The 23937-nt window shown below is 57.8% G+C and overlaps 1 protein-coding gene across 3 annotated transcripts in view; it reads left to right on the top strand.

Moving 5' to 3' along the window:
* Nucleotides 1–23498, top strand: part of LOC306918996 (ankyrin repeat and SOCS box protein 12-like) — a 35848-nt gene extending 12350 nt beyond the window's left edge. For 2 of the 3 annotated variants that reach the window (XM_079531831.1, XM_079531833.1), the window contains exon 7: nt 22091–23498. In XM_079531831.1, the coding sequence (XP_079387957.1) occupies nt 22091–22245 (155 nt within the window). In that variant the 3' untranslated portion in view covers nt 22246–23498. Of the gene's footprint in view, nt 1–21774; nt 21807–22090 lie in introns of all 3 variants that reach the window. The other variant, XM_079531832.1, reaches the window with a different exon arrangement.
* The last annotated feature ends 439 nt before the right edge of the window (nt 23499–23937 follow it).

Genomic DNA, 23937 nt, shown 5'->3' with positions numbered 1-23937 from the left:
ACAAACTCAAGTGGTTTTTCATCGACAAGGATGGGTTGTGTGGGGGTAGAGTTCACACACAACACTTGTGTTTTTGAGGTGTTAATATCGAGTCCGACCTGTCTGGCGAAGGTGCTAAGCCTGTCAGTTTTAGCCTGCATGTTGTTGTGGTTTGTGGATAGGAGAGCAAGATCATCAGCGAAGTCAAGATCTTCCAACTGGGAGAATAGGGTCCACTGGATGCCTCTCGGTCTGTCAGCTGTGGTGTTGGTGGTGATCCAGTCAATGGCGACAAGGAAGAGGATAGGAGAGATGATGCACCCCTGCCTCACTCCGGACTGCACGGGAAACGCCTCAGAGAGGTTATTTCCCATGATGATACTACACTCAAAATGTTCATAGAATGTTTTTATGATGGATATCAGCTTTGGTGGTATCCCATAGGAGTGCAGTATCTTCCAGAGGGTGTTTCGGTGGACACTATCGAAAGCCTTCCTGAAGTCCACGAAATTTATATATAGGGGTGTGTTCCATTCTAGGCACTGCTCTATTACTTTTCGCAGTGCAAAGATCTGGTCCGTACATCCTCTTCCCTTCCTGAAGCCTGCTTGCTCCTGTCTAAGCCTGGTGTCAATGGCTGTCTCCATCCTGTTGAGAAGGACTCTGCAGAACACTTTGCTTGGAATGGATAGAAGTGTGATTCCACGCCAGTGGTCGCAGTTCTTGAGGTTGCCCTTCTTGGGGATTTTGACAATAAGACCTTTGGACCAGTCTTCGGGGATGGTGTCACTATTCCAGATGTTTTGGAAGAGGTCCGTCAGCACTCGTGTTGATGTAACAATGTCGGCTTTCAGCATCTCGGCATGGATGGAATCAATGCCACATGCTTTGCCACCCTTCAGAGTCTGTATGGCGGTTTTAATCTCAGCAGAGTCAGGGGGATTGATGTTTATGTCCAGGATATTGTATGTTGTTGTGATGTTGGCTGGTTGTTCTGGCTCAGGGAGGTTGAGTACTTCCTGGAAGTGTTGAACCCATCGGGCTGCTTGCTCGCGCTCTGTTGTACAGATGTTGCCATTCTTGTCCATAACATGGGCAGTTTGGTTTGTACATTTGCCGCAGAGACGCTTGGTTATCTTGTACACTGTGCCCAAGTTTCCATAGGCTGCAGCCTTTTCAGCTTCACTTGCCAGGTGTTCAACAAAGACCCTTTTGTCTCTCCTCGCACTCCTCTTTACCTCTCTGTCCATGTTTTTATAGGACATGTTGGCTTTTTCGAGGAGTCTTTGGGACTTGGTGTTCAGAGCCTTTGCCTTCAACTGCTTTCTCTCTTCGATTTTCTGCCAAGTGTCAGCCGATATCCATTCTTTTGCCCCTTTTTGTTTGAAGCCCAGGACCTTCTTTGCCGTTTCGGTGTATATGTTTTTGATGGCATTCCATTTGCTGCTTACGGTGGGTTCTTCTATCATTTCAGAAGAAGCCTCTAAGGCAGGGTTCCCCAATAGGCGGCCCGCGGGCCATTTGCGGCCCGCGGAGCGCTCCCTTGCGGCCCGCGGGGGGGGGGTCCCAGATATAAATGGCATTAAATGGGGGTCAGTAGCCTATGCATGTCAAACTGGGCATCCTTTTCAAATGGGGTCCTGCCCTGAAAATGAATTTTCAGGGCAAGACCTCGACCTCACGCGTGCGGACTCGGCCCCCAGCCTGGTACCCTAGTCAAAATATGGCCCTCGAGGAAAATTAATTGGGGAACCCTGCTCTAAGGTGCTGAAGCGGTTTCTGAGTTCCAACACAAACTCCTTGTTTTTGTTTGGATACTGGAGTTTTGCAATGTCCAGTTTCCTCTGCCGGTGGCCTTGTGGGATTGACTTCTTCAACTTGAGTTTAATGGTGGCAGCGATTAGGTAGTGGTCACTAAAGGCATCAGCTCCCCGGTAAGCTCTAACATCTTGCAGCGACCTGCGCCATTTACCATTGATGATAATGTGGTCGATTTGGTTGATGGTCCTACCATCAGGTGACTGCCACGTGAGCTTATGGATGTTCTTGTGAGGGAAGATGGTACCTCCGATGACCAGGTTGTTACTCATGCAGAGATCGACAAGACGTTCGCCATTGTTGTTCCTTTCGCCACATCCGTGCCTGCCCATTGCCCTCTCATTGTTGGAGTTATCGGTTCCTACTTTGGCATTCATGTCACCAGTTAAGAGAAGCATGTCATGTTGGGGTACCTTAGAAACTGCCATCTGTAGTTGTTCATACCAGTCTTCTTTGACACATTTTTTGTGAACACCCCAGACAGGTTATAATTCTCATGTGAACACCCCAGACAGGTTATAATTCTCATGTGAACACCCCAGACAGGTTATAATTCTCATGTGAACACCCCAGACAGGTTATAATTCTCATGTGAACACCCCAGACAGGTTATAATTCTCATGTGAACACCCCAGACAGGTTATAATTCTCATGTGAACACCCCAGACAGGTTATAATTCTCATGTGAACACCCCAGACAGGTTATAATTCTCATGTGAACACCCCAGACAGGTTATAATTCTCATGTGAACACCCCAGACAGGTTATAATTCTCATGTGAACACCCCAGACAGGTTATAATTCTCATGTGAACACCCCAGACAGGTTATAATTCTCATGTGAACACCCCAGACAGGTTATAATTCTCATGTGAACACCCCAGACAGGTTATAATTCTCATGTGAACACCCCAGACAGGTTATAATTCTCATGTGAACACCCCAGACAGGTTATAATTCTCATGTGAACACCCCAGACAGGTTATAATTCTCATGTAAACACCCCAGACAGGTTATAATTCTCATGTGAACACCCCAGACAGGTTATAATTCACCCCAGACAGTTTTTAAATTGCTCGATTCAGTCTTCAGATATTTGATATACATTTTAGTTGCCCCGCCCCCTTCCTATACAAACCCATTGTAACTTCTAACTCCATTTTAACCACCATAGATTCATAGAAAACACCCAACCTTGTTTCTGTTGACTGATAATGTCCTCTCTCTCTCTCTCTCTCTCTCTCTCTCTCTCTCTCTCTCTCTCTCTCTCTCTCTCTCTCTCTCTCTCTCTCTCCCCCTCTGTGTCTCTCTCTGTCTCTCTCTCTCTCTCCCCCTCTGTGTCTCTCTCTGTCTCTCTCCCCCTCTCCCCCTGTGTCTCTCTCTGTCTCTCTGTCTCTCTCCCCCTCTCTCTCTCTCTCCCCCTCTGTGTCTCTGTGTCTCTCTCCCCCTCTCTCTCTCTCTCTCCCCCTCTGTCTCTGTGTCTCTCTCTCTCCCCCCCCTCTCTCTCTCTCTCTCTCCCCCTCTGTGTCTCTCTCTCTCTCCCCCTCTCCCCCTGTGTCTCTCTCTCTCCCCCTCTGTGTCTCTCTCTCTCTCCCCCTCTCCCCCTGTGTCTCTCTCTCTCCCCCTCTCCCCCTCTGTGTCTCTCTCTCTCTCTCTCTCTCTCTCTCCCCCTCTGTGTCTCTCCCCCTCTCCCCCTGTGTCTCTCTCTCTCTCCCCCTCTCCCCCTCTCTCTCTCTCTCTCTCTCCCCCTCTGTGTCTCTCTCCCCCTCTCTCTCTCTCTCCCCCTCTCCCCCTGTGTCTCTCTCTCTCCCCCTCTCCCCCTCTGTGTGTCTCTCTCCCTCTCTCTCCCCCTCTCCCTCTGTGTGTCTCTCTCTCTCTCTCTCTCTCTCTCTCTCTCCCTCTGTCTCTCTCTCTCTCTCTCCCCCTCTGTGTCTCTGTGTCTCTCTCCCCCTCTCTCTCTCTCTCTCTCTCTCCCCCTCTGTGTCTCTGTGTCTCTCTCCCCCTCTCTCTCTCTCTCTCTCCCCCTCTGTGTCTCTGTGTCTCTCTCTCTCTCTCTCTCTCTCTCTCCCCCTCTGTGTCTCTGTGTCTCTCTCCCCCTCTCTCTCTCTCTCCCCCTCTGTCTCTGTGTCTCTCGCCCCTGCAGCTCGCCCCAGGTCCCTGCTGTCTCAGTGTAGGTTGACCATCCGCTCTGTGTCTCTGTGTCGCCCCCTGCAGCTCGCCCCAGGTCCCTGCTGTCTCAGTGTAGGTTGACCATCCCCTCTGTCTCTGTGTCTCTCGCCCCTGCAGCTCGCCCCAGGTCCCTGCTGTCTCAGTGTAGGTTGACCATCCTCTGTGTCTCTGTGTCTCTCGCCCCTGCAGCTCGCCCCAGGTCCCTGCTGTCTCAGTGTAGGTTGACCATCCTCTGTGTCTCTGTGTCTCTCCCCCTGCAGCTCGCCCCAGGTCCCTGCTGTCTCAGTGTAGGTTGACCATCCGCTCTGTGTCTCTCCCCCTGCAGCTCGCCCCAGGTCCCTGCTGTCTCAGTGTAGGTTGACCATCCGCTCTGTGTCTCTGTGTCTCTGTGTCTCTGTGTCTCTCCCCCTGCAGCTCGCCCCAGGTCCCTGCTGTCTCAGTGTAGGTTGACCATCCTCTGTGTCTCTGTGTCTCTCCCCCTGCAGCTCGCCCCAGGTCCCTGCTGTCTCAGTGTAGGTTGACCATCCGCTCTGTGTCTCTGTGTCTCTCGCCCCTGCAGCTCGCCCCAGGTCCCTGCTGTCTCAGTGTAGGTTGACCATCCCCTCTGTGTCTCTGTGTCTCTCGCCCCTGCAGCTCGCCCCAGGTCCCTGCTGTCTCAGTGTAGGTTGACCATCCTCTGTGTCTCTGTGTCTCTCCCCCTGCAGCTCGCCCCAGGTCCCTGCTGTCTCAGTGTAGGTTGACCATCCCCTCTGTCTCTGTGTCTCTCCCCCTGCAGCTCGCCCCAGGTCCCTGCTGTCTCAGTGTAGGTTGACCATCCCCTCTGTCTCTGTGTCGCCCCCTGCAGCTCGCCCCAGGTCCCTGCTGTCTCAGTGTAGGTTGACCATCCCCTCTGTCTCTGTGTCGCCCCCTGCAGCTCGCCCCAGGTCCCTGCTGTCTCAGTGTAGGTTGACCATCCTCTGTGTCTCTGTGTCTCTCGCCCCTGCAGCTCGCCCCAGGTCCCTGCTGTCTCAGTGTAGGTTGACCATCCGCTCTGTGTCTCTGTGTCTCTGTGTCTCTCCCCCTGCAGCTCGCCCCAGGTCCCTGCTGTCTCAGTGTAGGTTGACCATCCCCTCTGTCTCTGTGTCGCCCCCTGCAGCTCGCCCCAGGTCCCTGCTGTCTCAGTGTAGGTTGACCATCCCCTCTGTCTCTGTGTCGCCCCCTGCAGCTCGCCCCAGGTCCCTGCTGTCTCAGTGTAGGTTGACCATCCCCTCTGTCTCTGTGTCTCTCGCCCCTGCAGCTCGCCCCAGGTCCCTGCTGTCTCAGTGTAGGTTGACCATCCTCTGTGTCTCTGTGTCTCTCTCCCCTGCAGCTCGCCCCAGGTCCCTGCTGTCTCAGTGTAGGTTGACCATCCGCTCTGTGTCTCTGTGTCTCTCGCCCCTGCAGCTCGCCCCAGGTCCCTGCTGTCTCAGTGTAGGTTGACCATCCCCTCTGTGTCTCTGTGTCTCTCTCCCCTGCAGCTCGCCCCAGGTCCCTGCTGTCTCAGTGTAGGTTGACCATCCCCTCTGTGTCTCTGTGTCTCTCCCCCTGCAGCTCGCCCCAGGTCCCTGCTGTCTCAGTGTAGGTTGACCATCCCCTCTGTGTCTCTGTGTCTCTCCCCTGCAGCTCGCCCCAGGTCCCTGCTGTCTCAGTGTAGGTTGACCATCCGCTCTGTGTCTCTCGCCCCCTGCAGCTCGCCCCAGGTCCCTGCTGTCTCAGTGTAGGTTGACCATCCCCTCTCTGTCTCTGTGTCGCCCCCTGCAGCTCGCCCCAGGTCCCTGCTGTCTCAGTGTAGGTTGACCATCCCCTCTGTGTCTCTGTGTCTCTCCCCCTGCAGCTCGCCCCAGGTCCCTGCTGTCTCAGTGTAGGTTGACCATCCCCTCTGTGTCTCTCCCCCTGCAGCTCGCCCCAGGTCCCTGCTGTCTCAGTGTAGGTTGACCATCCGCTCTGTGTCTCTGTGTCTCTCTCCCCTGCAGCTCGCCCCAGGTCCCTGCTGTCTCAGTGTAGGTTGACCATCCCCTCTGTGTCTCTGTGTCTCTCCCCTGCAGCTCGCCCCAGGTCCCTGCTGTCTCAGTGTAGGTTGACCATCCCCTCTGTGTCTCTGTGTCTCTGTGTCTCTCGCCCCTGCAGCTCGCCCCAGGTCCCTGCTGTCTCAGTGTAGGTTGACCATCCCCTCTGTGTCTCTGTGTCTCTGTGTCGCCCCCTGCAGCTCGCCCCAGGTCCCTGCTGTCTCAGTGTAGGTTGACCATCCGCTCTGTGTCTCTGTGTCGCCCCCTGCAGCTCGCCCCAGGTCCCTGCTGTCTCAGTGTAGGTTGACCATCCTCTGTGTCTCTGTGTCTCTCTCCCCTGCAGCTCGCCCCAGGTCCCTGCTGTCTCAGTGTATTTTGACCATCCGCTCTGTGTCTCTGTGTCGCCCCCTGCAGCTCGCCCCAGGTCCCTGCTGTCTCAGTGTAGGTTGACCATCCTCTGTGTCTCTGTGTCTCTCTCCCCTGCAGCTCGCCCCAGGTCCCTGCTGTCTCAGTGTAGGTTGACCATCCTCTGTGTCTCTGTGTCTCTCTCCCCTGCAGCTCGCCCCAGGTCCCTGCTGTCTCAGTGTAGGTTGACCATCCGCTCTGTGTCTCTGTGTCTCTCTCCCCTGCAGCTCGCCCCAGGTCCCTGCTGTCTCAGTGTAGGTTGACCATCCCCTCTGTGTCTCTGTGTCGCCCCCTGCAGCTCGCCCCAGGTCCCTGCTGTCTCAGTGTAGGTTGACCATCCCCTCTGTGTCTCTGTGTCTCTCCCCCTGCAGCTCGCCCCAGGTCCCTGCTGTCTCAGTGTAGGTTGACCATCCCCTCTGTGTCTCTCGCCCCTGCAGCTCGCCCCAGGTCCCTGCTGTCTCAGTGTAGGTTGACCATCCCCTCTGTGTCTCTGTGTCGCCCCCTGCAGCTCGCCCCAGGTCCCTGCTGTCTCAGTGTAGGTTGACCATCCCCTCTGTGTCTCTGTGTCTCTCCCCCTGCAGCTCGCCCCAGGTCCCTGCTGTCTCAGTGTAGGTTGACCATCCCCTCTGTGTCTCTCGCCCCTGCAGCTCGCCCCAGGTCCCTGCTGTCTCAGTGTAGGTTGACCATCCCCTCTGTGTCTCTGTGTCTCTCTCCCCTGCAGCTCGCCCCAGGTCCCTGCTGTCTCAGTGTAGGTTGACCATCCCCTCTGTGTCTCTCGCCCCTGCAGCTCGCCCCAGGTCCCTGCTGTCTCAGTGTAGGTTGACCATCCCCTCTGTGTCTCTGTGTCTCTCTCCCCTGCAGCTCGCCCCAGGTCCCTGCTGTCTCAGTGTAGGTTGACCATCCTCTGTGTCTCTGTGTCTCTCTCCCCTGCAGCTCGCCCCAGGTCCCTGCTGTCTCAGTGTAGGTTGACCATCCTCTGTGTCTCTGTGTCTCTCTCCCCTGCAGCTCGCCCCAGGTCCCTGCTGTCTCAGTGTAGGTTGACCATCCCCTCTGTGTCTCTGTGTCTCTCTCCCCTGCAGCTCGCCCCAGGTCCCTGCTGTCTCAGTGTAGGTTGACCATCCTCTGTGTCTCTGTGTCTCTCTCCCCTGCAGCTCGCCCCAGGTCCCTGCTGTCTCAGTGTAGGTTGACCATCCTCTGTGTCTCTGTGTCTCTCTCCCCTGCAGCTCGCCCCAGGTCCCTGCTGTCTCAGTGTAGGTTGACCATCCTCTGTGTCTCTGTGTCTCTCCCCCTGCAGCTCGCCCCAGGTCCCTGCTGTCTCAGTGTAGGTTGACCATCCTCTGTGTCTCTGTGTCTCTCCCCCTGCAGCTCGCCCCAGGTCCCTGCTGTCTCAGTGTAGGTTGACCATCCCCTCTGTGTCTCTGTGTCTCTCTCCCCTGCAGCTCGCCCCAGGTCCCTGCTGTCTCAGTGTAGGTTGACCATCCTCTGTGTCTCTGTGTCTCTCTCCCCTGCAGCTCGCCCCAGGTCCCTGCTGTCTCAGTGTAGGTTGACCATCCTCTGTGTCTCTGTGTCTCTCTCCCCTGCAGCTCGCCCCAGGTCCCTGCTGTCTCAGTGTAGGTTGACCATCCTCTGTGTCTCTGTGTCTCTCCCCCTGCAGCTCGCCCCAGGTCCCTGCTGTCTCAGTGTAGGTTGACCATCCTCTGTGTCTCTGTGTCTCTCCCCCTGCAGCTCGCCCCAGGTCCCTGCTGTCTCAGTGTAGGTTGACCATCCTCTGTGTCTCTGTGTCTCTCTCTCTCCCCCCTGCAGCTCGCCCCAGGTCCCTGCTGTCTCAGTGTAGGTTGACCATCCTCTGTGTCTCTGTGTCTCTCTCTCTCCCCCCTGCAGCTCGCCCCAGGTCCCTGCTGTCTCAGTGTAGGTTGACCATCCTCTGTGTCTCTGTGTCTCTCTCTCTCCCCCCTGCAGCTCGCCCCAGGTCCCTGCTGTCTCAGTGTAGGTTGACCATCCTCTGTCTCTCTCTCTCTCCCCTGCAGCTCGCCCCAGGTCCCTGCTGTCTCAGTGTAGGTTGACCATCCTCTGTCTCTCTCTCTCTCCCCTGCAGCTCGCCCCAGGTCCCTGCTGTCTCAGTGTAGGTTGACCATCCCCTCTGTGTCTCTGTGTCTCTCCCCCTGCAGCTCGCCCCAGGTCCCTGCTGTCTCAGTGTAGGTTGACCATCCTCTGTGTCTCTGTGTCTCTCCCCCTGCAGCTCGCCCCAGGTCCCTGCTGTCTCAGTGTAGGTTGACCATCCTCTGTCTCTCTCTCTCTCCCCTGCAGCTCGCCCCAGGTCCCTGCTGTCTCAGTGTAGGTTGACCATCCTCTGTCTCTCTCTCTCTCCCCTGCAGCTCGCCCCAGGTCCCTGCTGTCTCAGTGTAGGTTGACCATCCCCTCTGTGTCTCTGTGTCTCTCCCCCTGCAGCTCGCCCCAGGCCCCTGCTGTCTCAGTGTAGGTTGACCATCCCCTCTGTGTCTCTGTGTCTCTCCCCCTGCAGCTCGCCCCAGGTCCCTGCTGTCTCAGTGTAGGTTGACCATCCCCTCTGTGTCTCTGTGTCTCTCCCCCTGCAGCTCGCCCCAGGTCCCTGCTGTCTCAGTGTAGGTTGACCATCCTCTGTGTCTCTCCCCTGCAGCTCGCCCCAGGTCCCTGCTGTCTCAGTGTAGGTTGACCATCCCCTCTGTGTCTCTGTGTCTCTCCCCCTGCAGCTCGCCCCAGGTCCCTGCTGTCTCAGTGTAGGTTGACCATCCTCTGTGTCTCTCCCCTGCAGCTCGCCCCAGGTCCCTGCTGTCTCAGTGTAGGTTGACCATCCTCTGTGTCTCTCCCCCTGCAGCTCGCCCCAGGTCCCTGCTGTCTCAGTGTAGGTTGACCATCCTCTGTGTCTCTGTGTCTCTCTCCCCTGCAGCTCGCCCCAGGTCCCTGCTGTCTCAGTGTAGGTTGACCATCCCCTCTGTGTCTCTGTGTCTCTCCCCCTGCAGCTCGCCCCAGGTCCCTGCTGTCTCAGTGTAGGTTGACCATCCTCTGTGTCTCTGTGTCTCTCTCCCCTGCAGCTCGCCCCAGGTCCCTGCTGTCTCAGTGTAGGTTGACCATCCCCTCTGTGTCTCTGTGTCTCCCCTGCAGCTCGCCCCAGGTCCCTGCTGTCTCAGTGTAGGTTGACCATCCTCTCTGTGTCTCTGTGTCTCTCCCCCTGCAGCTCGCCCCAGGTCCCTGCTGTCTCAGTGTAGGTTGACCATCCTCTGTGTCTCTCCCCCTGCAGCTCGCCCCAGGTCCCTGCTGTCTCAGTGTAGGTTGACCATCCCCTCTGTGTCTCTGTGTCTCTCCCCCTGCAGCTCGCCCCAGGTCCCTGCTGTCTCAGTGTAGGTTGACCATCCTCTGTGTCTCTCCCCTGCAGCTCGCCCCAGGTCCCTGCTGTCTCAGTGTAGGTTGACCATCCCCTCTGTGTCTCTGTGTCTCTCCCCCTGCAGCTCGCCCCAGGTCCCTGCTGTCTCAGTGTAGGTTGACCATCCTCTGTGTCTCTCCCCTGCAGCTCGCCCCAGGTCCCTGCTGTCTCAGTGTAGGTTGACCATCCTCTGTGTCTCTCCCCCTGCAGCTCGCCCCAGGTCCCTGCTGTCTCAGTGTAGGTTGACCATCCTCTGTGTCTCTGTGTCTCTCTCCCCTGCAGCTCGCCCCAGGTCCCTGCTGTCTCAGTGTAGGTTGACCATCCCCTCTGTGTCTCTGTGTCTCTCCCCCTGCAGCTCGCCCCAGGTCCCTGCTGTCTCAGTGTAGGTTGACCATCCTCTGTGTCTCTGTGTCTCTCTCCCCTGCAGCTCGCCCCAGGTCCCTGCTGTCTCAGTGTAGGTTGACCATCCCCTCTGTGTCTCTGTGTCTCCCCTGCAGCTCGCCCCAGGTCCCTGCTGTCTCAGTGTAGGTTGACCATCCTCTCTGTGTCTCTGTGTCTCTCCCCCTGCAGCTCGCCCCAGGTCCCTGCTGTCTCAGTGTAGGTTGACCATCCTCTGTGTCTCTCCCCCTGCAGCTCGCCCCAGGTCCCTGCTGTCTCAGTGTAGGTTGACCATCCTCTGTGTCTCTCCCCCTGCAGCTCGCCCCAGGTCCCTGCTGTCTCAGTGTAGGTTGACCATCCCCTCTGTGTCTCTGTGTCTCTCCCCTGCAGCTCGCCCCAGGTCCCTGCTGTCTCAGTGTAGGTTGACCATCCGCTCTGTGTCTCTCTCCCCTGCAGCTCGCCCCAGGTCCCTGCTGTCTCAGTGTAGGTTGACCATCCTCTGTGTCTCTGTGTCTCTCGCCCCCTGCAGCTCGCCCCAGGTCCCTGCTGTCTCAGTGTAGGTTGACCATCCCCTCTCTGTCTCTGTGTCGCCCCCTGCAGCTCGCCCCAGGTCCCTGCTGTCTCAGTGTAGGTTGACCATCCCCTCTGTGTCTCTGTGTCTCTCCCCCTGCAGCTCGCCCCAGGTCCCTGCTGTCTCAGTGTAGGTTGACCATCCCCTCTGTGTCTCTGTGTCTCTCCCCCTGCAGCTCGCCCCAGGTCCCTGCTGTCTCAGTGTAGGTTGACCATCCTCTGTGTCTCTGTGTCTCTCTCCCCTGCAGCTCGCCCCAGGTCCCTGCTGTCTCAGTGTAGGTTGACCATCCCCTCTGTGTCTCTGTGTCTCCCCCTGCAGCTCGCCCCAGGTCCCTGCTGTCTCAGTGTAGGTTGACCATCCTCTGTGTCTCTCCCCCTGCAGCTCGCCCCAGGTCCCTGCTGTCTCAGTGTAGGTTGACCATCCCCTCTGTGTCTCTGTGTCTCTCCCCCTGCAGCTCGCCCCAGGTCCCTGCTGTCTCAGTGTAGGTTGACCATCCTCTGTGTCTCTCCCCTGCAGCTCGCCCCAGGTCCCTGCTGTCTCAGTGTAGGTTGACCATCCCCTCTGTGTCTCTGTGTCTCTCCCCCTGCAGCTCGCCCCAGGTCCCTGCTGTCTCAGTGTAGGTTGACCATCCTCTGTGTCTCTCCCCTGCAGCTCGCCCCAGGTCCCTGCTGTCTCAGTGTAGGTTGACCATCCTCTGTGTCTCTCCCCCTGCAGCTCGCCCCAGGTCCCTGCTGTCTCAGTGTAGGTTGACCATCCTCTGTGTCTCTGTGTCTCTCTCCCCTGCAGCTCGCCCCAGGTCCCTGCTGTCTCAGTGTAGGTTGACCATCCCCTCTGTGTCTCTGTGTCGCCCCCTGCAGCTCGCCCCAGGTCCCTGCTGTCTCAGTGTAGGTTGACCATCCTCTGTGTCTCTGTGTCTCTCCCCCTGCAGCTCGCCCCAGGTCCCTGCTGTCTCAGTGTAGGTTGACCATCCTCTGTGTCTCTGTGTCTCTCCCCCTGCAGCTCGCCCCAGGTCCCTGCTGTCTCAGTGTAGGTTGACCATCCCCTCTGTGTCTCTGTGTCGCCCCCTGCAGCTCGCCCCAGGTCCCTGCTGTCTCAGTGTAGGTTGACCATCCGCTCTGTGTCTCTGTGTCTCTGTGTCGCCCCCTGCAGCTCGCCCCAGGTCCCTGCTGTCTCAGTGTAGGTTGACCATCCCCTCTGTGTCTCTGTGTCTCGCCCCCTGCAGCTCGCCCCAGGTCCCTGCTGTCTCAGTGTAGGTTGACCATCCTCTCTCTCTCCCCTGCAGCTCGCCCCAGGTCCCTGCTGTCTCAGTGTAGGTTGACCATCCGCTCTGTGTCTCTGTGTCTCTGTGTCTCTCCCCTGCAGCTCGCCCCAGGTCCCTGCTGTCTCAGTGTAGGTTGACCATCCCCTCTGTGTCTCTGTGTCTCTCTCCCCTGCAGCTCGCCCCAGGTCCCTGCTGTCTCAGTGTAGGTTGACCATCCCCTCTGTGTCTCTGTGTCTCTCTCCCCTGCAGCTCGCCCCAGGTCCCTGCTGTCTCAGTGTAGGTTGACCATCCCCTCTGTGTCTCTGTGTCTCTCCCCCTGCAGCTCGCCCCAGGTCCCTGCTGTCTCAGTGTAGGTTGACCATCCCCTCTGTGTCTCTGTGTCTCTCTCCCCCTGCAGCTCGCCCCAGGTCCCTGCTGTCTCAGTGTAGGTTGACCATCCTCTGTGTCGCCCCCTGCAGCTCGCCCCAGGTCCCTGCTGTCTCAGTGTAGGTTGACCATCCCCTCTGTGTCTCTGTGTCTCTCTCCCCCTGCAGGCCCCAGGTCCCTGCTGTCTCAGTGTAGGTTGACCATCCTCTGTGTCTCTGTGTCTCTCCCCCTGCAGCTCGCCCCAGGTCCCTGCTGTCTCAGTGTAGGTTGACCATCCCCTCTGTGTCTCTGTGTCTCTCCCCCTGCAGCTCGCCCCAGGTCCCTGCTGTCTCAGTGTAGGTTGACCATCCCCTCTGTGTCTCTGTGTCTCTCCCCCTGCAGCTCGCCCCAGGTCCCTGCTGTCTCAGTGTAGGTTGACCATCCCCTCTGTGTCTCTGTGTCTCTCCCCCTGCAGCTCGCCCCAGGTCCCTGCTGTCTCAGTGTAGGTTGACCATCCCCTCTGTGTCTCTGTCTCTCTCCCCCTGCAGCTCGCCCCAGGTCCCTGCTGTCTCAGTGTAGGTTGACCATCCCCTCTGTGTCTCTGTGTCGCCCCCTGCAGCTCGCCCCAGGTCCCTGCTGTCTCAGTGTAGGTTGACCATCCCCTCTGTGTCTCTCTCCCCTGCAGCTCGCCCCAGGTCCCTGCTGTCTCAGTGTAGGTTGACCATCCCCTCTGTGTCTCTGTGTCTCTCCCCCTGCAGCTCGCCCCAGGTCCCTGCTGTCTCAGTGTAGGTTGACCATCCCCTCTGTGTCTCTGTCTCTCCCCCTGCAGCTCGCCCCAGGTCCCTGCTGTCTCAGTGTAGGTTGACCATCCCCTGTGTCTCTGTGTCTCTCTCTCTCTCCCCTGCAGCTCGCCCCAGGTCCCTGCTGTCTCAGTGTAGGTTGACCATCCCCTCTGTGTCTCTGTGTCGCCCCCTGCAGCTCGCCCCAGGTCCCTGCAGCTCAGTGTAGGTTGACCATCCCCTCTGTGTCGCCCCCTGCAGCTCGCCCCAGGTCCCTGCAGCTCAGTGTAGGTTGACCATCCCCTCTGTGTCTCTGTGTCTCTGTGTCGCCCCTGCAGCTCGCCCCAGGTCCCTGCTGTCTCAGTGTAGGTTGACCATCCTCTGTGTCTCTGTGTCGCCCCCTGCAGCTCGCCCCAGGTCCCTGCTGTCTCAGTGTAGGTTGACCATCCCCTCTGTGTCTCTGTGTCTCTCCCCCTGCAGCTCGCCCCAGGTCCCTGCTGTCTCAGTGTAGGTTGACCATCCCCTCTGTGTCTCTGTGTCTCTCCCCCTGCAGCTCGCCCCAGGTCCCTGCTGTCTCAGTGTAGGTTGACCATCCCCTCTGTGTCTCTGTGTCTCTCTCCCCCTGCAGCTCGCCCCAGGTCCCTGCTGTCTCAGTGTAGGTTGACCATCCCCTCTGTGTCTCTGTGTCTCTCTCCCCCTGCAGGCCCCAGGTCCCTGCTGTCTCAGTGTAGGTTGACCATCCTCTGTGTCTCTGTGTCTCTCCCCCTGCAGCTCGCCCCAGGTCCCTGCTGTCTCAGTGTAGGTTGACCATCCCCTCTGTGTCTCTGTGTCTCTCCCCCTGCAGCTCGCCCCAGGTCCCTGCTGTCTCAGTGTAGGTTGACCATCCCCTCTGTGTCTCTGTGTCTCTCCCCCTGCAGCTCGCCCCAGGTCCCTGCTGTCTCAGTGTAGGTTGACCATCCCCTCTGTGTCTCTGTGTCTCTCCCCCTGCAGCTCGCCCCAGGTCCCTGCTGTCTCAGTGTAGGTTGACCATCCCCTCTGTGTCTCTGTCTCTCTCCCCCTGCAGCTCGCCCCAGGTCCCTGCTGTCTCAGTGTAGGTTGACCATCCCCTCTGTGTCTCTGTGTCGCCCCCTGCAGCTCGCCCCAGGTCCCTGCTGTCTCAGTGTAGGTTGACCATCCCCTCTGTGTCTCTCTCCCCTGCAGCTCGCCCCAGGTCCCTGCTGTCTCAGTGTAGGTTGACCATCCCCTCTGTGTCTCTGTGTCTCTCCCCCTGCAGCTCGCCCCAGGTCCCTGCTGTCTCAGTGTAGGTTGACCATCCCCTCTGTGTCTCTGTCTCTCCCCCTGCAGCTCGCCCCAGGTCCCTGCTGTCTCAGTGTAGGTTGACCATCCCCTGTGTCTCTGTGTCTCTCTCTCTCTCCCCTGCAGCTCGCCCCAGGTCCCTGCTGTCTCAGTGTAGGTTGACCATCCCCTCTGTGTCTCTGTGTCGCCCCCTGCAGCTCGCCCCAGGTCCCTGCAGCTCAGTGTAGGTTGACCATCCCCTCTGTGTCGCCCCCTGCAGCTCGCCCCAGGTCCCTGCTGTCTCAGTGTAGGTTGACCATCCCCTCTGTGTCGCCCCCTGCAGCTCGCCCCAGGTCCCTGCAGCTCAGTGTAGGTTGACCATCCCCTCTGTGTCGCCCCCTGCAGCTCGCCCCAGGTCCCTGCAGCTCAGTGTAGGTTGACCATCCCCTCTGTGTCTCTGTGTCTCTGTGTCGCCCCTGCAGCTCGCCCCAGGTCCCTGCTGTCTCAGTGTAGGTTGACCATCCTCTGTGTCTCTGTGTCGCCCCCTGCAGCTCGCCCCAGGTCCCTGCTGTCTCAGTGTAGGTTGACCATCCCCTCTGTGTCTCTGTGTCTCTCCCCCTGCAGCTCGCCCCAGGTCCCTGCTGTCTCAGTGTAGGTTGACCATCCCCTCTGTGTCTCTGTGTCTCTCCCCCTGCAGCTCGCCCCAGGTCCCTGCTGGTTGACCATCCCCTCTGTGTCGCCCCCTGCAGCTCGCCCCAGGTCCCTGCTGTCTCAGTGTAGGTTGACCATCCTCTGTGTCTCTCCCCCTGCAGCTCGCCCCAGGTCCCTGCTGTCTCAGTGTAGGTTGACCATCCCCTCTGTGTCTCTGTGTCTCTCCCCCTGCAGCTCGCCCCAGGTCCCTGCTGTCTCAGTGTAGGTTGACCATCCCCTCTGTCTCTGTGTCTCTCCCCTGCAGCTCGCCCCAGGTCCCTGCTGTCTCAGTGTAGGTTGACCATCCTCTGTGTCTCTGTGTCTCTGTGTCTCTCCCCCTGCAGCTCGCCCCAGGTCCCTGCTGTCTCAGTGTAGGTTGACCATCCTCTGTGTCTCTGTGTCTCTCTGTCTCTCCCCCTGCAGCTCGCCCCAGGTCCCTGCTGTCTCAGTGTAGGTTGACCATCCTCTGTGTCTCTCTGTCTCTCCCCCTGCAGCTCGCCCCAGGTCCCTGCTGTCTCAGTGTAGGTTGACCATCCTCTGTGTCTCTGTGTCTCTGTGTCTCTCCCCCTGCAGCTCGCCCCAGGTCCCTGCTGTCTCAGTGTAGGTTGACCATCCCCTCTGTGTCTCTGTGTCTCTGTGTCTCTCCCCTGCAGCTCGCCCCAGGTCCCTGCTGTCTCAGTGTAGGTTGACCATCCTCTGTGTCTCTGTGTCTCTCCCCCTGCAGCTCGCCCCAGGTCCCTGCTGTCTCAGTGTAGGTTGACCATCCCCTCTGTGTCTCTGTGTCTCTGTGTCTCTCCCCTGCAGCTCGCCCCAGGTCCCTGCTGTCTCAGTGTAGGTTGACCATCCTCTGTGTCTCTGTGTCTCTCCCCTGCAGCTCGCCCCAGGTCCCTGCTGTCTCAGTGTAGGTTGACCATCCTCTGTGTCTCTGTGTCTCTCCCCCTGCAGCTCGCCCCAGGTCCCTGCTGTCTCAGTGTAGGTTGACCATCCTCTGTGTCTCTGTGTCTCTGTGTCTCTCCCCCTGCAGCTCGCCCCAGGTCCCTGCTGTCTCAGTGTAGGTTGACCATCCTCTCTGTCTCTGTGTCTCTGTGTCTCTCCCCCTGCAGCTCGCCCCAGGTCCCTGCTGTCTCAGTGTAGGTTGACCATCCTCTGTGTCTCTGTGTCTCTGTGTCTCTCCCCCTGCAGCTCGCCCCAGGTCCCTGCTGTCTCAGTGTAGGTTGACCATCCCCTCTGTGTCTCTGTGTCGCCCCCTGCAGCTCGCCCCAGGTCCCTGCTGTCTCAGTGTAGGTTGACCATCCCCTCTGTGTCTCTGTGTCTCTCCCCCTGCAGCTCGCCCCAGGTCCCTGCTGTCTCAGTGTAGGTTGACCATCCCCTCTGTGTCTCTGTCTCTCCCCCTGCAGCTCGCCCCAGGTCCCTGCTGTCTCAGTGTAGGTTGACCATCCCCTCTGTGTCTCTGTGTCGCCCCCTGCAGCTCGCCCCAGGTCCCTGCTGTCTCAGTGTAGGTTGACCATCCCCTCTGTGTCTCTGTGTCGCCCCCTGCAGCTCGCCCCAGGTCCCTGCTGTCTCAGTGTAGGCTGACCATCCTCTCTGTGTCTCTGTGTCTCTGTCTCTCCCCCTGCAGCTCGCCCCAGGTCCCTGCTGTCTCAGTGTAGGTTGACCATCCCCTCTGTGTCTCTCTCCCCTGCAGCTCGCCCCAGGTCCCTGCTGTCTCAGTGTAGGTTGACCATCCGCTCTGTGTCTCTGTGTCGCCCCCTGCAGCTCGCCCCAGGTCCCTGCTGTCTCAGTGTAGGTTGACCATCCGCTCTGTGTCTCTGTGTCTCTGTGTCGCCCCCTGCAGCTCGCCCCAGGTCCCTGCTGTCTCAGTGTAGGTTGACCATCCTCTGTGTCTCTGTGCCTCTGTGTCGCCCCCTGCAGCTCGCCCCAGGTCCCTGCTGTCTCAGTGTAGGTTGACCATCCTCTGTGTCTCTCCCCCTGCAGCTCGCCCCAGGTCCCTGCTGTCTCAGTGTAGGTTGACCATCCCCTCTGTGTCTCTGTGTCTCTCCCCCTGCAGCTCGCCCCAGGTCCCTGCTGTCTCAGTGTAGGTTGACCATCCCCTCTGTCTCTGTGTCTCTCCCCTGCAGCTCGCCCCAGGTCCCTGCTGTCTCAGTGTAGGTTGACCATCCTCTGTGTCTCTGTGTCTCTGTGTCTCTCCCCCTGCAGCTCGCCCCAGGTCCCTGCTGTCTCAGTGTAGGTTGACCATCCTCTGTGTCTCTGTGTCTCTCTGTCTCTCCCCCTGCAGCTCGCCCCAGGTCCCTGCTGTCTCAGTGTAGGTTGACCATCCTCTGTGTCTCTCTGTCTCTCCCCCTGCAGCTCGCCCCAGGTCCCTGCTGTCTCAGTGTAGGTTGACCATCCTCTGTGTCTCTGTGTCTCTGTGTCTCTCCCCCTGCAGCTCGCCCCAGGTCCCTGCTGTCTCAGTGTAGGTTGACCATCCCCTCTGTGTCTCTGTGTCTCTGTGTCTCTCCCCTGCAGCTCGCCCCAGGTCCCTGCTGTCTCAGTGTAGGTTGACCATCCTCTGTGTCTCTGTGTCTCTCCCCTGCAGCTCGCCCCAGGTCCCTGCTGTCTCAGTGTAGGTTGACCATCCTCTGTGTCTCTGTGTCTCTCCCCCTGCAGCTCGCCCCAGGTCCCTGCTGTCTCAGTGTAGGTTGACCATCCTCTGTGTCTCTGTGTCTCTGTGTCTCTCCCCCTGCAGCTCGCCCCAGGTCCCTGCTGTCTCAGTGTAGGTTGACCATCCTCTCTGTCTCTGTGTCTCTGTGTCTCTCCCCCTGCAGCTCGCCCCAGGTCCCTGCTGTCTCAGTGTAGGTTGACCATCCCCTCTGTGTCTCTGTGTCGCCCCCTGCAGCTCGCCCCAGGTCCCTGCTGTCTCAGTGTAGGTTGACCATCCCCTCTGTGTCTCTGTGTCTCTCCCCCTGCAGCTCGCCCCAGGTCCCTGCTGTCTCAGTGTAGGTTGACCATCCCCTCTGTCTCTGTGTCTCTCCCCCTGCAGCTCGCCCCAGGTCCCTGCTGTCTCAGTGTAGGTTGACCATCCCCTCTGTGTCTCTGTCTCTCGCCCCCTGCAGCTCGCCCCAGGTCCCTGCTGTCTCAGTGTAGGTTGACCATCCCCTCTGTCTCTGTGTCGCCCCCTGCAGCTCGCCCCAGGTCCCTGCTGTCTCAGTGTAGGTTGACCATCCCCTCTGTCTCTGTGTCGCCCCCTGCAGCTCGCCCCAGGTCCCTGCTGTCTCAGTGTAGGTTGACCATCCCCTCTGTCTCTGTGTCGCCCCCTGCAGCTCGCCCCAGGTCCCTGCTGTCTCAGTGTAGGTTGACCATCCCCTCTGTCTCTGTGTCGCCCCCTGCAGCTCGCCCCAGGTCCCTGCTGTCTCAGTGTAGGTTGACCATCCCCTCTGTCTCTGTGTCGCCCCCTGCAGCTCGCCCCAGGTCCCTGCTGTCTCAGTGTAGGTTGACCATCCCCTCTGTGTCTCTGTGTCTCTCCCCCTGCAGCTCGCCCCAGGTCCCTGCTGTCTCAGTGTAGGTTGACCATCCCCTCTGTCTCTGTGTCTCTCCCCTGCAGCTCGCCCCAGGTCCCTGCTGTCTCAGTGTAGGTTGACCATCCTCTGTGTCTCTGTGTCTCTGTGTCTCTCCCCCTGCAGCTCGCCCCAGGTCCCTGCTGTCTCAGTGTAGGTTGACCATCCTCTGTGTCTCTGTGTCTCTCTGTCTCTCCCCCTGCAGCTCGCCCCAGGTCCCTGCTGTCTCAGTGTAGGTTGACCATCCTCTGTGTCTCTCTGTCTCTCCCCCTGCAGCTCGCCCCAGGTCCCTGCTGTCTCAGTGTAGGTTGACCATCCTCTGTGTCTCTGTGTCTCTGTGTCTCTCCCCCTGCAGCTCGCCCCAGGTCCCTGCTGTCTCAGTGTAGGTTGACCATCCCCTCTGTGTCTCTGTGTCTCTGTGTCTCTCCCCTGCAGCTCGCCCCAGGTCCCTGCTGTCTCAGTGTAGGTTGACCATCCTCTGTGTCTCTGTGTCTCTCCCCCTGCAGCTCGCCCCAGGTCCCTGCTGTCTCAGTGTAGGTTGACCATCCCCTCTGTGTCTCTGTGTCTCTGTGTCTCTCCCCTGCAGCTCGCCCCAGGTCCCTGCTGTCTCAGTGTAGGTTGACCATCCTCTGTGTCTCTGTGTCTCTCCCCTGCAGCTCGCCCCAGGTCCCTGCTGTCTCAGTGTAGGTTGACCATCCTCTGTGTCTCTGTGTCTCTCCCCCTGCAGCTCGCCCCAGGTCCCTGCTGTCTCAGTGTAGGTTGACCATCCTCTGTGTCTCTGTGTCTCTGTGTCTCTCCCCCTGCAGCTCGCCCCAGGTCCCTGCTGTCTCAGTGTAGGTTGACCATCCTCTCTGTCTCTGTGTCTCTGTGTCTCTCCCCCTGCAGCTCGCCCCAGGTCCCTGCTGTCTCAGTGTAGGTTGACCATCCTCTGTGTCTCTGTGTCTCTGTGTCTCTCCCCCTGCAGCTCGCCCCAGGTCCCTGCTGTCTCAGTGTAGGTTGACCATCCCCTCTGTGTCTCTGTGTCGCCCCCTGCAGCTCGCCCCAGGTCCCTGCTGTCTCAGTGTAGGTTGACCATCCCCTCTGTGTCTCTGTGTCTCTCCCCCTGCAGCTCGCCCCAGGTCCCTGCTGTCTCAGTGTAGGTTGACCATCCCCTCTGTGTCTCTGTCTCTCCCCCTGCAGCTCGCCCCAGGTCCCTGCTGTCTCAGTGTAGGTTGACCATCCCCTCTGTGTCTCTGTGTCGCCCCCTGCAGCTCGCCCCAGGTCCCTGCTGTCTCAGTGTAGGTTGACCATCCCCTCTGTGTCTCTGTGTCGCCCCCTGCAGCTCGCCCCAGGTCCCTGCTGTCTCAGTGTAGGCTGACCATCCTCTCTGTGTCTCTGTGTCTCTGTCTCTCCCCCTGCAGCTCGCCCCAGGTCCCTGCTGTCTCAGTGTAGGTTGACCATCCCCTCTGTGTCTCTCTCCCCTGCAGCTCGCCCCAGGTCCCTGCTGTCTCAGTGTAGGTTGACCATCCGCTCTGTGTCTCTGTGTCGCCCCCTGCAGCTCGCCCCAGGTCCCTGCTGTCTCAGTGTAGGTTGACCATCCGCTCTGTGTCTCTGTGTCTCTGTGTCGCCCCCTGCAGCTCGCCCCAGGTCCCTGCTGTCTCAGTGTAGGTTGACCATCCTCTGTGTCTCTGTGCCTCTGTGTCGCCCCCTGCAGCTCGCCCCAGGTCCCTGCTGTCTCAGTGTAGGTTGACCATCCTCTGTGTCTCTCCCCCTGCAGCTCGCCCCAGGTCCCTGCTGTCTCAGTGTAGGTTGACCATCCCCTCTGTGTCTCTGTGTCTCTCCCCCTGCAGCTCGCCCCAGGTCCCTGCTGTCTCAGTGTAGGTTGACCATCCCCTCTGTCTCTGTGTCTCTCCCCTGCAGCTCGCCCCAGGTCCCTGCTGTCTCAGTGTAGGTTGACCATCCTCTGTGTCTCTGTGTCTCTGTGTCTCTCCCCCTGCAGCTCGCCCCAGGTCCCTGCTGTCTCAGTGTAGGTTGACCATCCTCTGTGTCTCTGTGTCTCTCTGTCTCTCCCCCTGCAGCTCGCCCCAGGTCCCTGCTGTCTCAGTGTAGGTTGACCATCCTCTGTGTCTCTCTGTCTCTCCCCCTGCAGCTCGCCCCAGGTCCCTGCTGTCTCAGTGTAGGTTGACCATCCTCTGTGTCTCTGTGTCTCTGTGTCTCTCCCCCTGCAGCTCGCCCCAGGTCCCTGCTGTCTCAGTGTAGGTTGACCATCCCCTCTGTGTCTCTGTGTCTCTGTGTCTCTCCCCTGCAGCTCGCCCCAGGTCCCTGCTGTCTCAGTGTAGGTTGACCATCCTCTGTGTCTCTGTGTCTCTCCCCTGCAGCTCGCCCCAGGTCCCTGCTGTCTCAGTGTAGGTTGACCATCCTCTGTGTCTCTGTGTCTCTCCCCTGCAGCTCGCCCCAGGTCCCTGCTGTCTCAGTGTAGGTTGACCATCCTCTGTGTCTCTGTGTCTCTGTGTCTCTCCCCCTGCAGCTCGCCCCAGGTCCCTGCTGTCTCAGTGTAGGTTGACCATCCTCTCTGTCTCTGTGTCTCTGTGTCTCTCCCCCTGCAGCTCGCCCCAGGTCCCTGCTGTCTCAGTGTAGGTTGACCATCCCCTCTGTGTCTCTGTGTCGCCCCCTGCAGCTCGCCCCAGGTCCCTGCTGTCTCAGTGTAGGTTGACCATCCTCTGTGTCTCTGTGTCTCTCCCCCTGCAGCTCGCCCCAGGTCCCTGCTGTCTCAGTGTAGGTTGACCATCCTCTGTGTCTCTGTGTCTCTCCCCCTGCAGCTCGCCCCAGGTCCCTGCTGTCTCAGTGTAGGTTGACCATCCCCTCTGTCTCTGTGTCTCTCCCCCTGCAGCTCGCCCCAGGTCCCTGCTGTCTCAGTGTAGGTTGACCATCCCCTCTGTGTCTCTGTCTCTCGCCCCCTGCAGCTCGCCCCAGGTCCCTGCTGTCTCAGTGTAGGTTGACCATCCCCTCTGTCTCTGTGTCGCCCCCTGCAGCTCGCCCCAGGTCCCTGCTGTCTCAGTGTAGGTTGACCATCCCCTCTGTCTCTGTGTCGCCCCCTGCAGCTCGCCCCAGGTCCCTGCTGTCTCAGTGTAGGTTGACCATCCTCTGTGTCTCTCTCTCTCCCCTGCAGCTCGCCCCAGGTCCCTGGGGGGTCCCTGGGGGGTCCCTGGGGGGTCCCTGGGGGGTCCCTGCTGTCTCAGTGTAGGTTGACCATCCTCTGTCTCTCTCTCTCTCCCCTGCAGCTCGCCCCAGGTCCCTGCTGTCTCAGTGTAGGTTGACCATCCTCTGTCTCTCTCTCTCTCCCCTGCAGCTCGCCCCAGGTCCCTGCTGTCTCAGTGTAGGTTGACCATCCTCTGTGTCTCTCTCTCTCCCCTGCAGCTCGCCCCAGGTCCCTGCTGTCTCAGTGTAGGTTGACCATCCTCTGTCTCTCTCTCTCTCCCCTGCAGCTCGCCCCAGGTCCCTGCTGTCTCAGTGTAGGTTGACCATCCTCTCTGGGCTGCAGAAGGTCAACAGGATGCACTGTGTGGAGCAGCTGGCCCTGCCCCCCCGCCTCGCCTGCTACCTGCAGCACACCCATTGGCCCATAGATATTCAAATATAGATGCCTCATTGGCCCCTGCAGTTGGTTGGAGCGACCTCATTGGCCCCTGCAGTTGGTTGGAGCGATGTGTGTTGAAGGAGGGGCGGAACGATTCACACTGGGAGAGGAAGTACGCCGGAGGAGTGGACGGCACGTTACGTCACGCTGCCACTCAAGTGATTACTGGCCAATCACAGCGCATCTTTTCCGGGACTTATCAGACCCGAACATGCACTCTGTGACGCAACACGCTCATGTTTCCACGGGGGGGCGGGGCTTCGCAAGGAATCTGGGGAAGGTTTTTTTTTGTCATGATTTGTCACAAGAGTTAAAAGAGTTAGTCTGTCTGACGAGGCTTAAAATGTCTTTAATCTATTTGTACCTGAGAACGATTCTACTAAATGTTTTGAAAATCCTGACGGTTTTCTGAAAAACACAGAAACAAAAATGTTTCTGTGTCAGTGGTTCTCACAGGGTTAAACCTCATGTTTCTATATCAGTGGTTCTCACAGGGTTAAAACCTCATGTTTCTATATCAGTGGTTCTCACAGGGTTAAACCTCATGTTTCTATATCAGTGGTTCTCACAGGGTTAAAACCTCATGTTTCTATATCAGTGGTTCTCACAGGGTTAAACCTCATGTTTGTGTCAGTGGTTCTCACAGGGTTAAACCTCATGTTTCTGTGTCAGTGGTTCTCAAACATTTTCATGTCAAGAACCCCAAAACATATCTGTAATTGGCCGCCGACCTCCATCTGAAAATATGTAGTTCCAGGGACCCCCCAGAAGCAAAGATATGAGTTATAAACGTTTGCTCTGAAAGAATATATATTCAAAGATTTGCGCCAAATTTTCACGATTTTACTACAAGCGATTTACTACAAGCCCACAAGAGCAGTGAAGATAGCAGATCTACAAGCCCACAAGAGCAGTGAAGATGGCAGATCTACAAGCCCACAAGAGCAGTGAAGATAGCAGATCTACAAGCCCACAAGAGCAGTGAAGATAGCCGACCTACAAGCCCACAAGAGCAGTGAAGATAGCAGATCTACAAGCCCACAAGAGCAGTGAAGATAGCAGATCTACAAGCTTGCAGATGAGCTATTTTCACTATTTTAAATTGTTTTTGAAGTAATCATAATAATTTAAAAAAGGTTGTAATATAAGGTTTCCACCCAAAACAGCAACGATGTGTGATGAGATGTATTCGTGAACAATAATTGAATTGAATAGTGATGAAATAAAATGATGTAACATTGATTTGAATTGAATAGTGATGAATTAAAATGATGTAACATTGTAAATCTGTGCTGTCCATAACTAATGAGTTCACTTTATATCATTATTCAACCAATTATTATATTATTATTTTATATTTCCTGAATCGACAGTTACAGTTAGACTTACTTACTTTAGTATTTATCTGCAAGTTAACTAGTAACTACAAGTATTCAAATATGTATAGTGGGGTAAAAACTACAACAATATTATTTCCCTCCGAGATGTAGTGGAGTAGAAATAAATGTTTTTGGATGTAAACAAATGCCACAAATAAAATACATTTACAGTTCTAAATAATAAAATACATTTACAGTTCTAAATAATAAAATACATTTACAGTTCTAAATAATAAAATAAATGTACAGTTCTAAATAATAAAATACATTTACAGTTCTAAATAATAAAATACATTTACAGTTCTCGAGTAAATGT

This window comes from Electrona antarctica, assembly GCF_951216825.1.
Source record: "Electrona antarctica genome assembly, contig: scaffold_54, whole genome shotgun sequence".
Lineage (NCBI taxonomy): Eukaryota > Metazoa > Chordata > Actinopteri > Myctophiformes > Myctophidae > Electrona > Electrona antarctica.
This window is presented reverse-complemented; position numbering and strand designations above follow the sequence as displayed.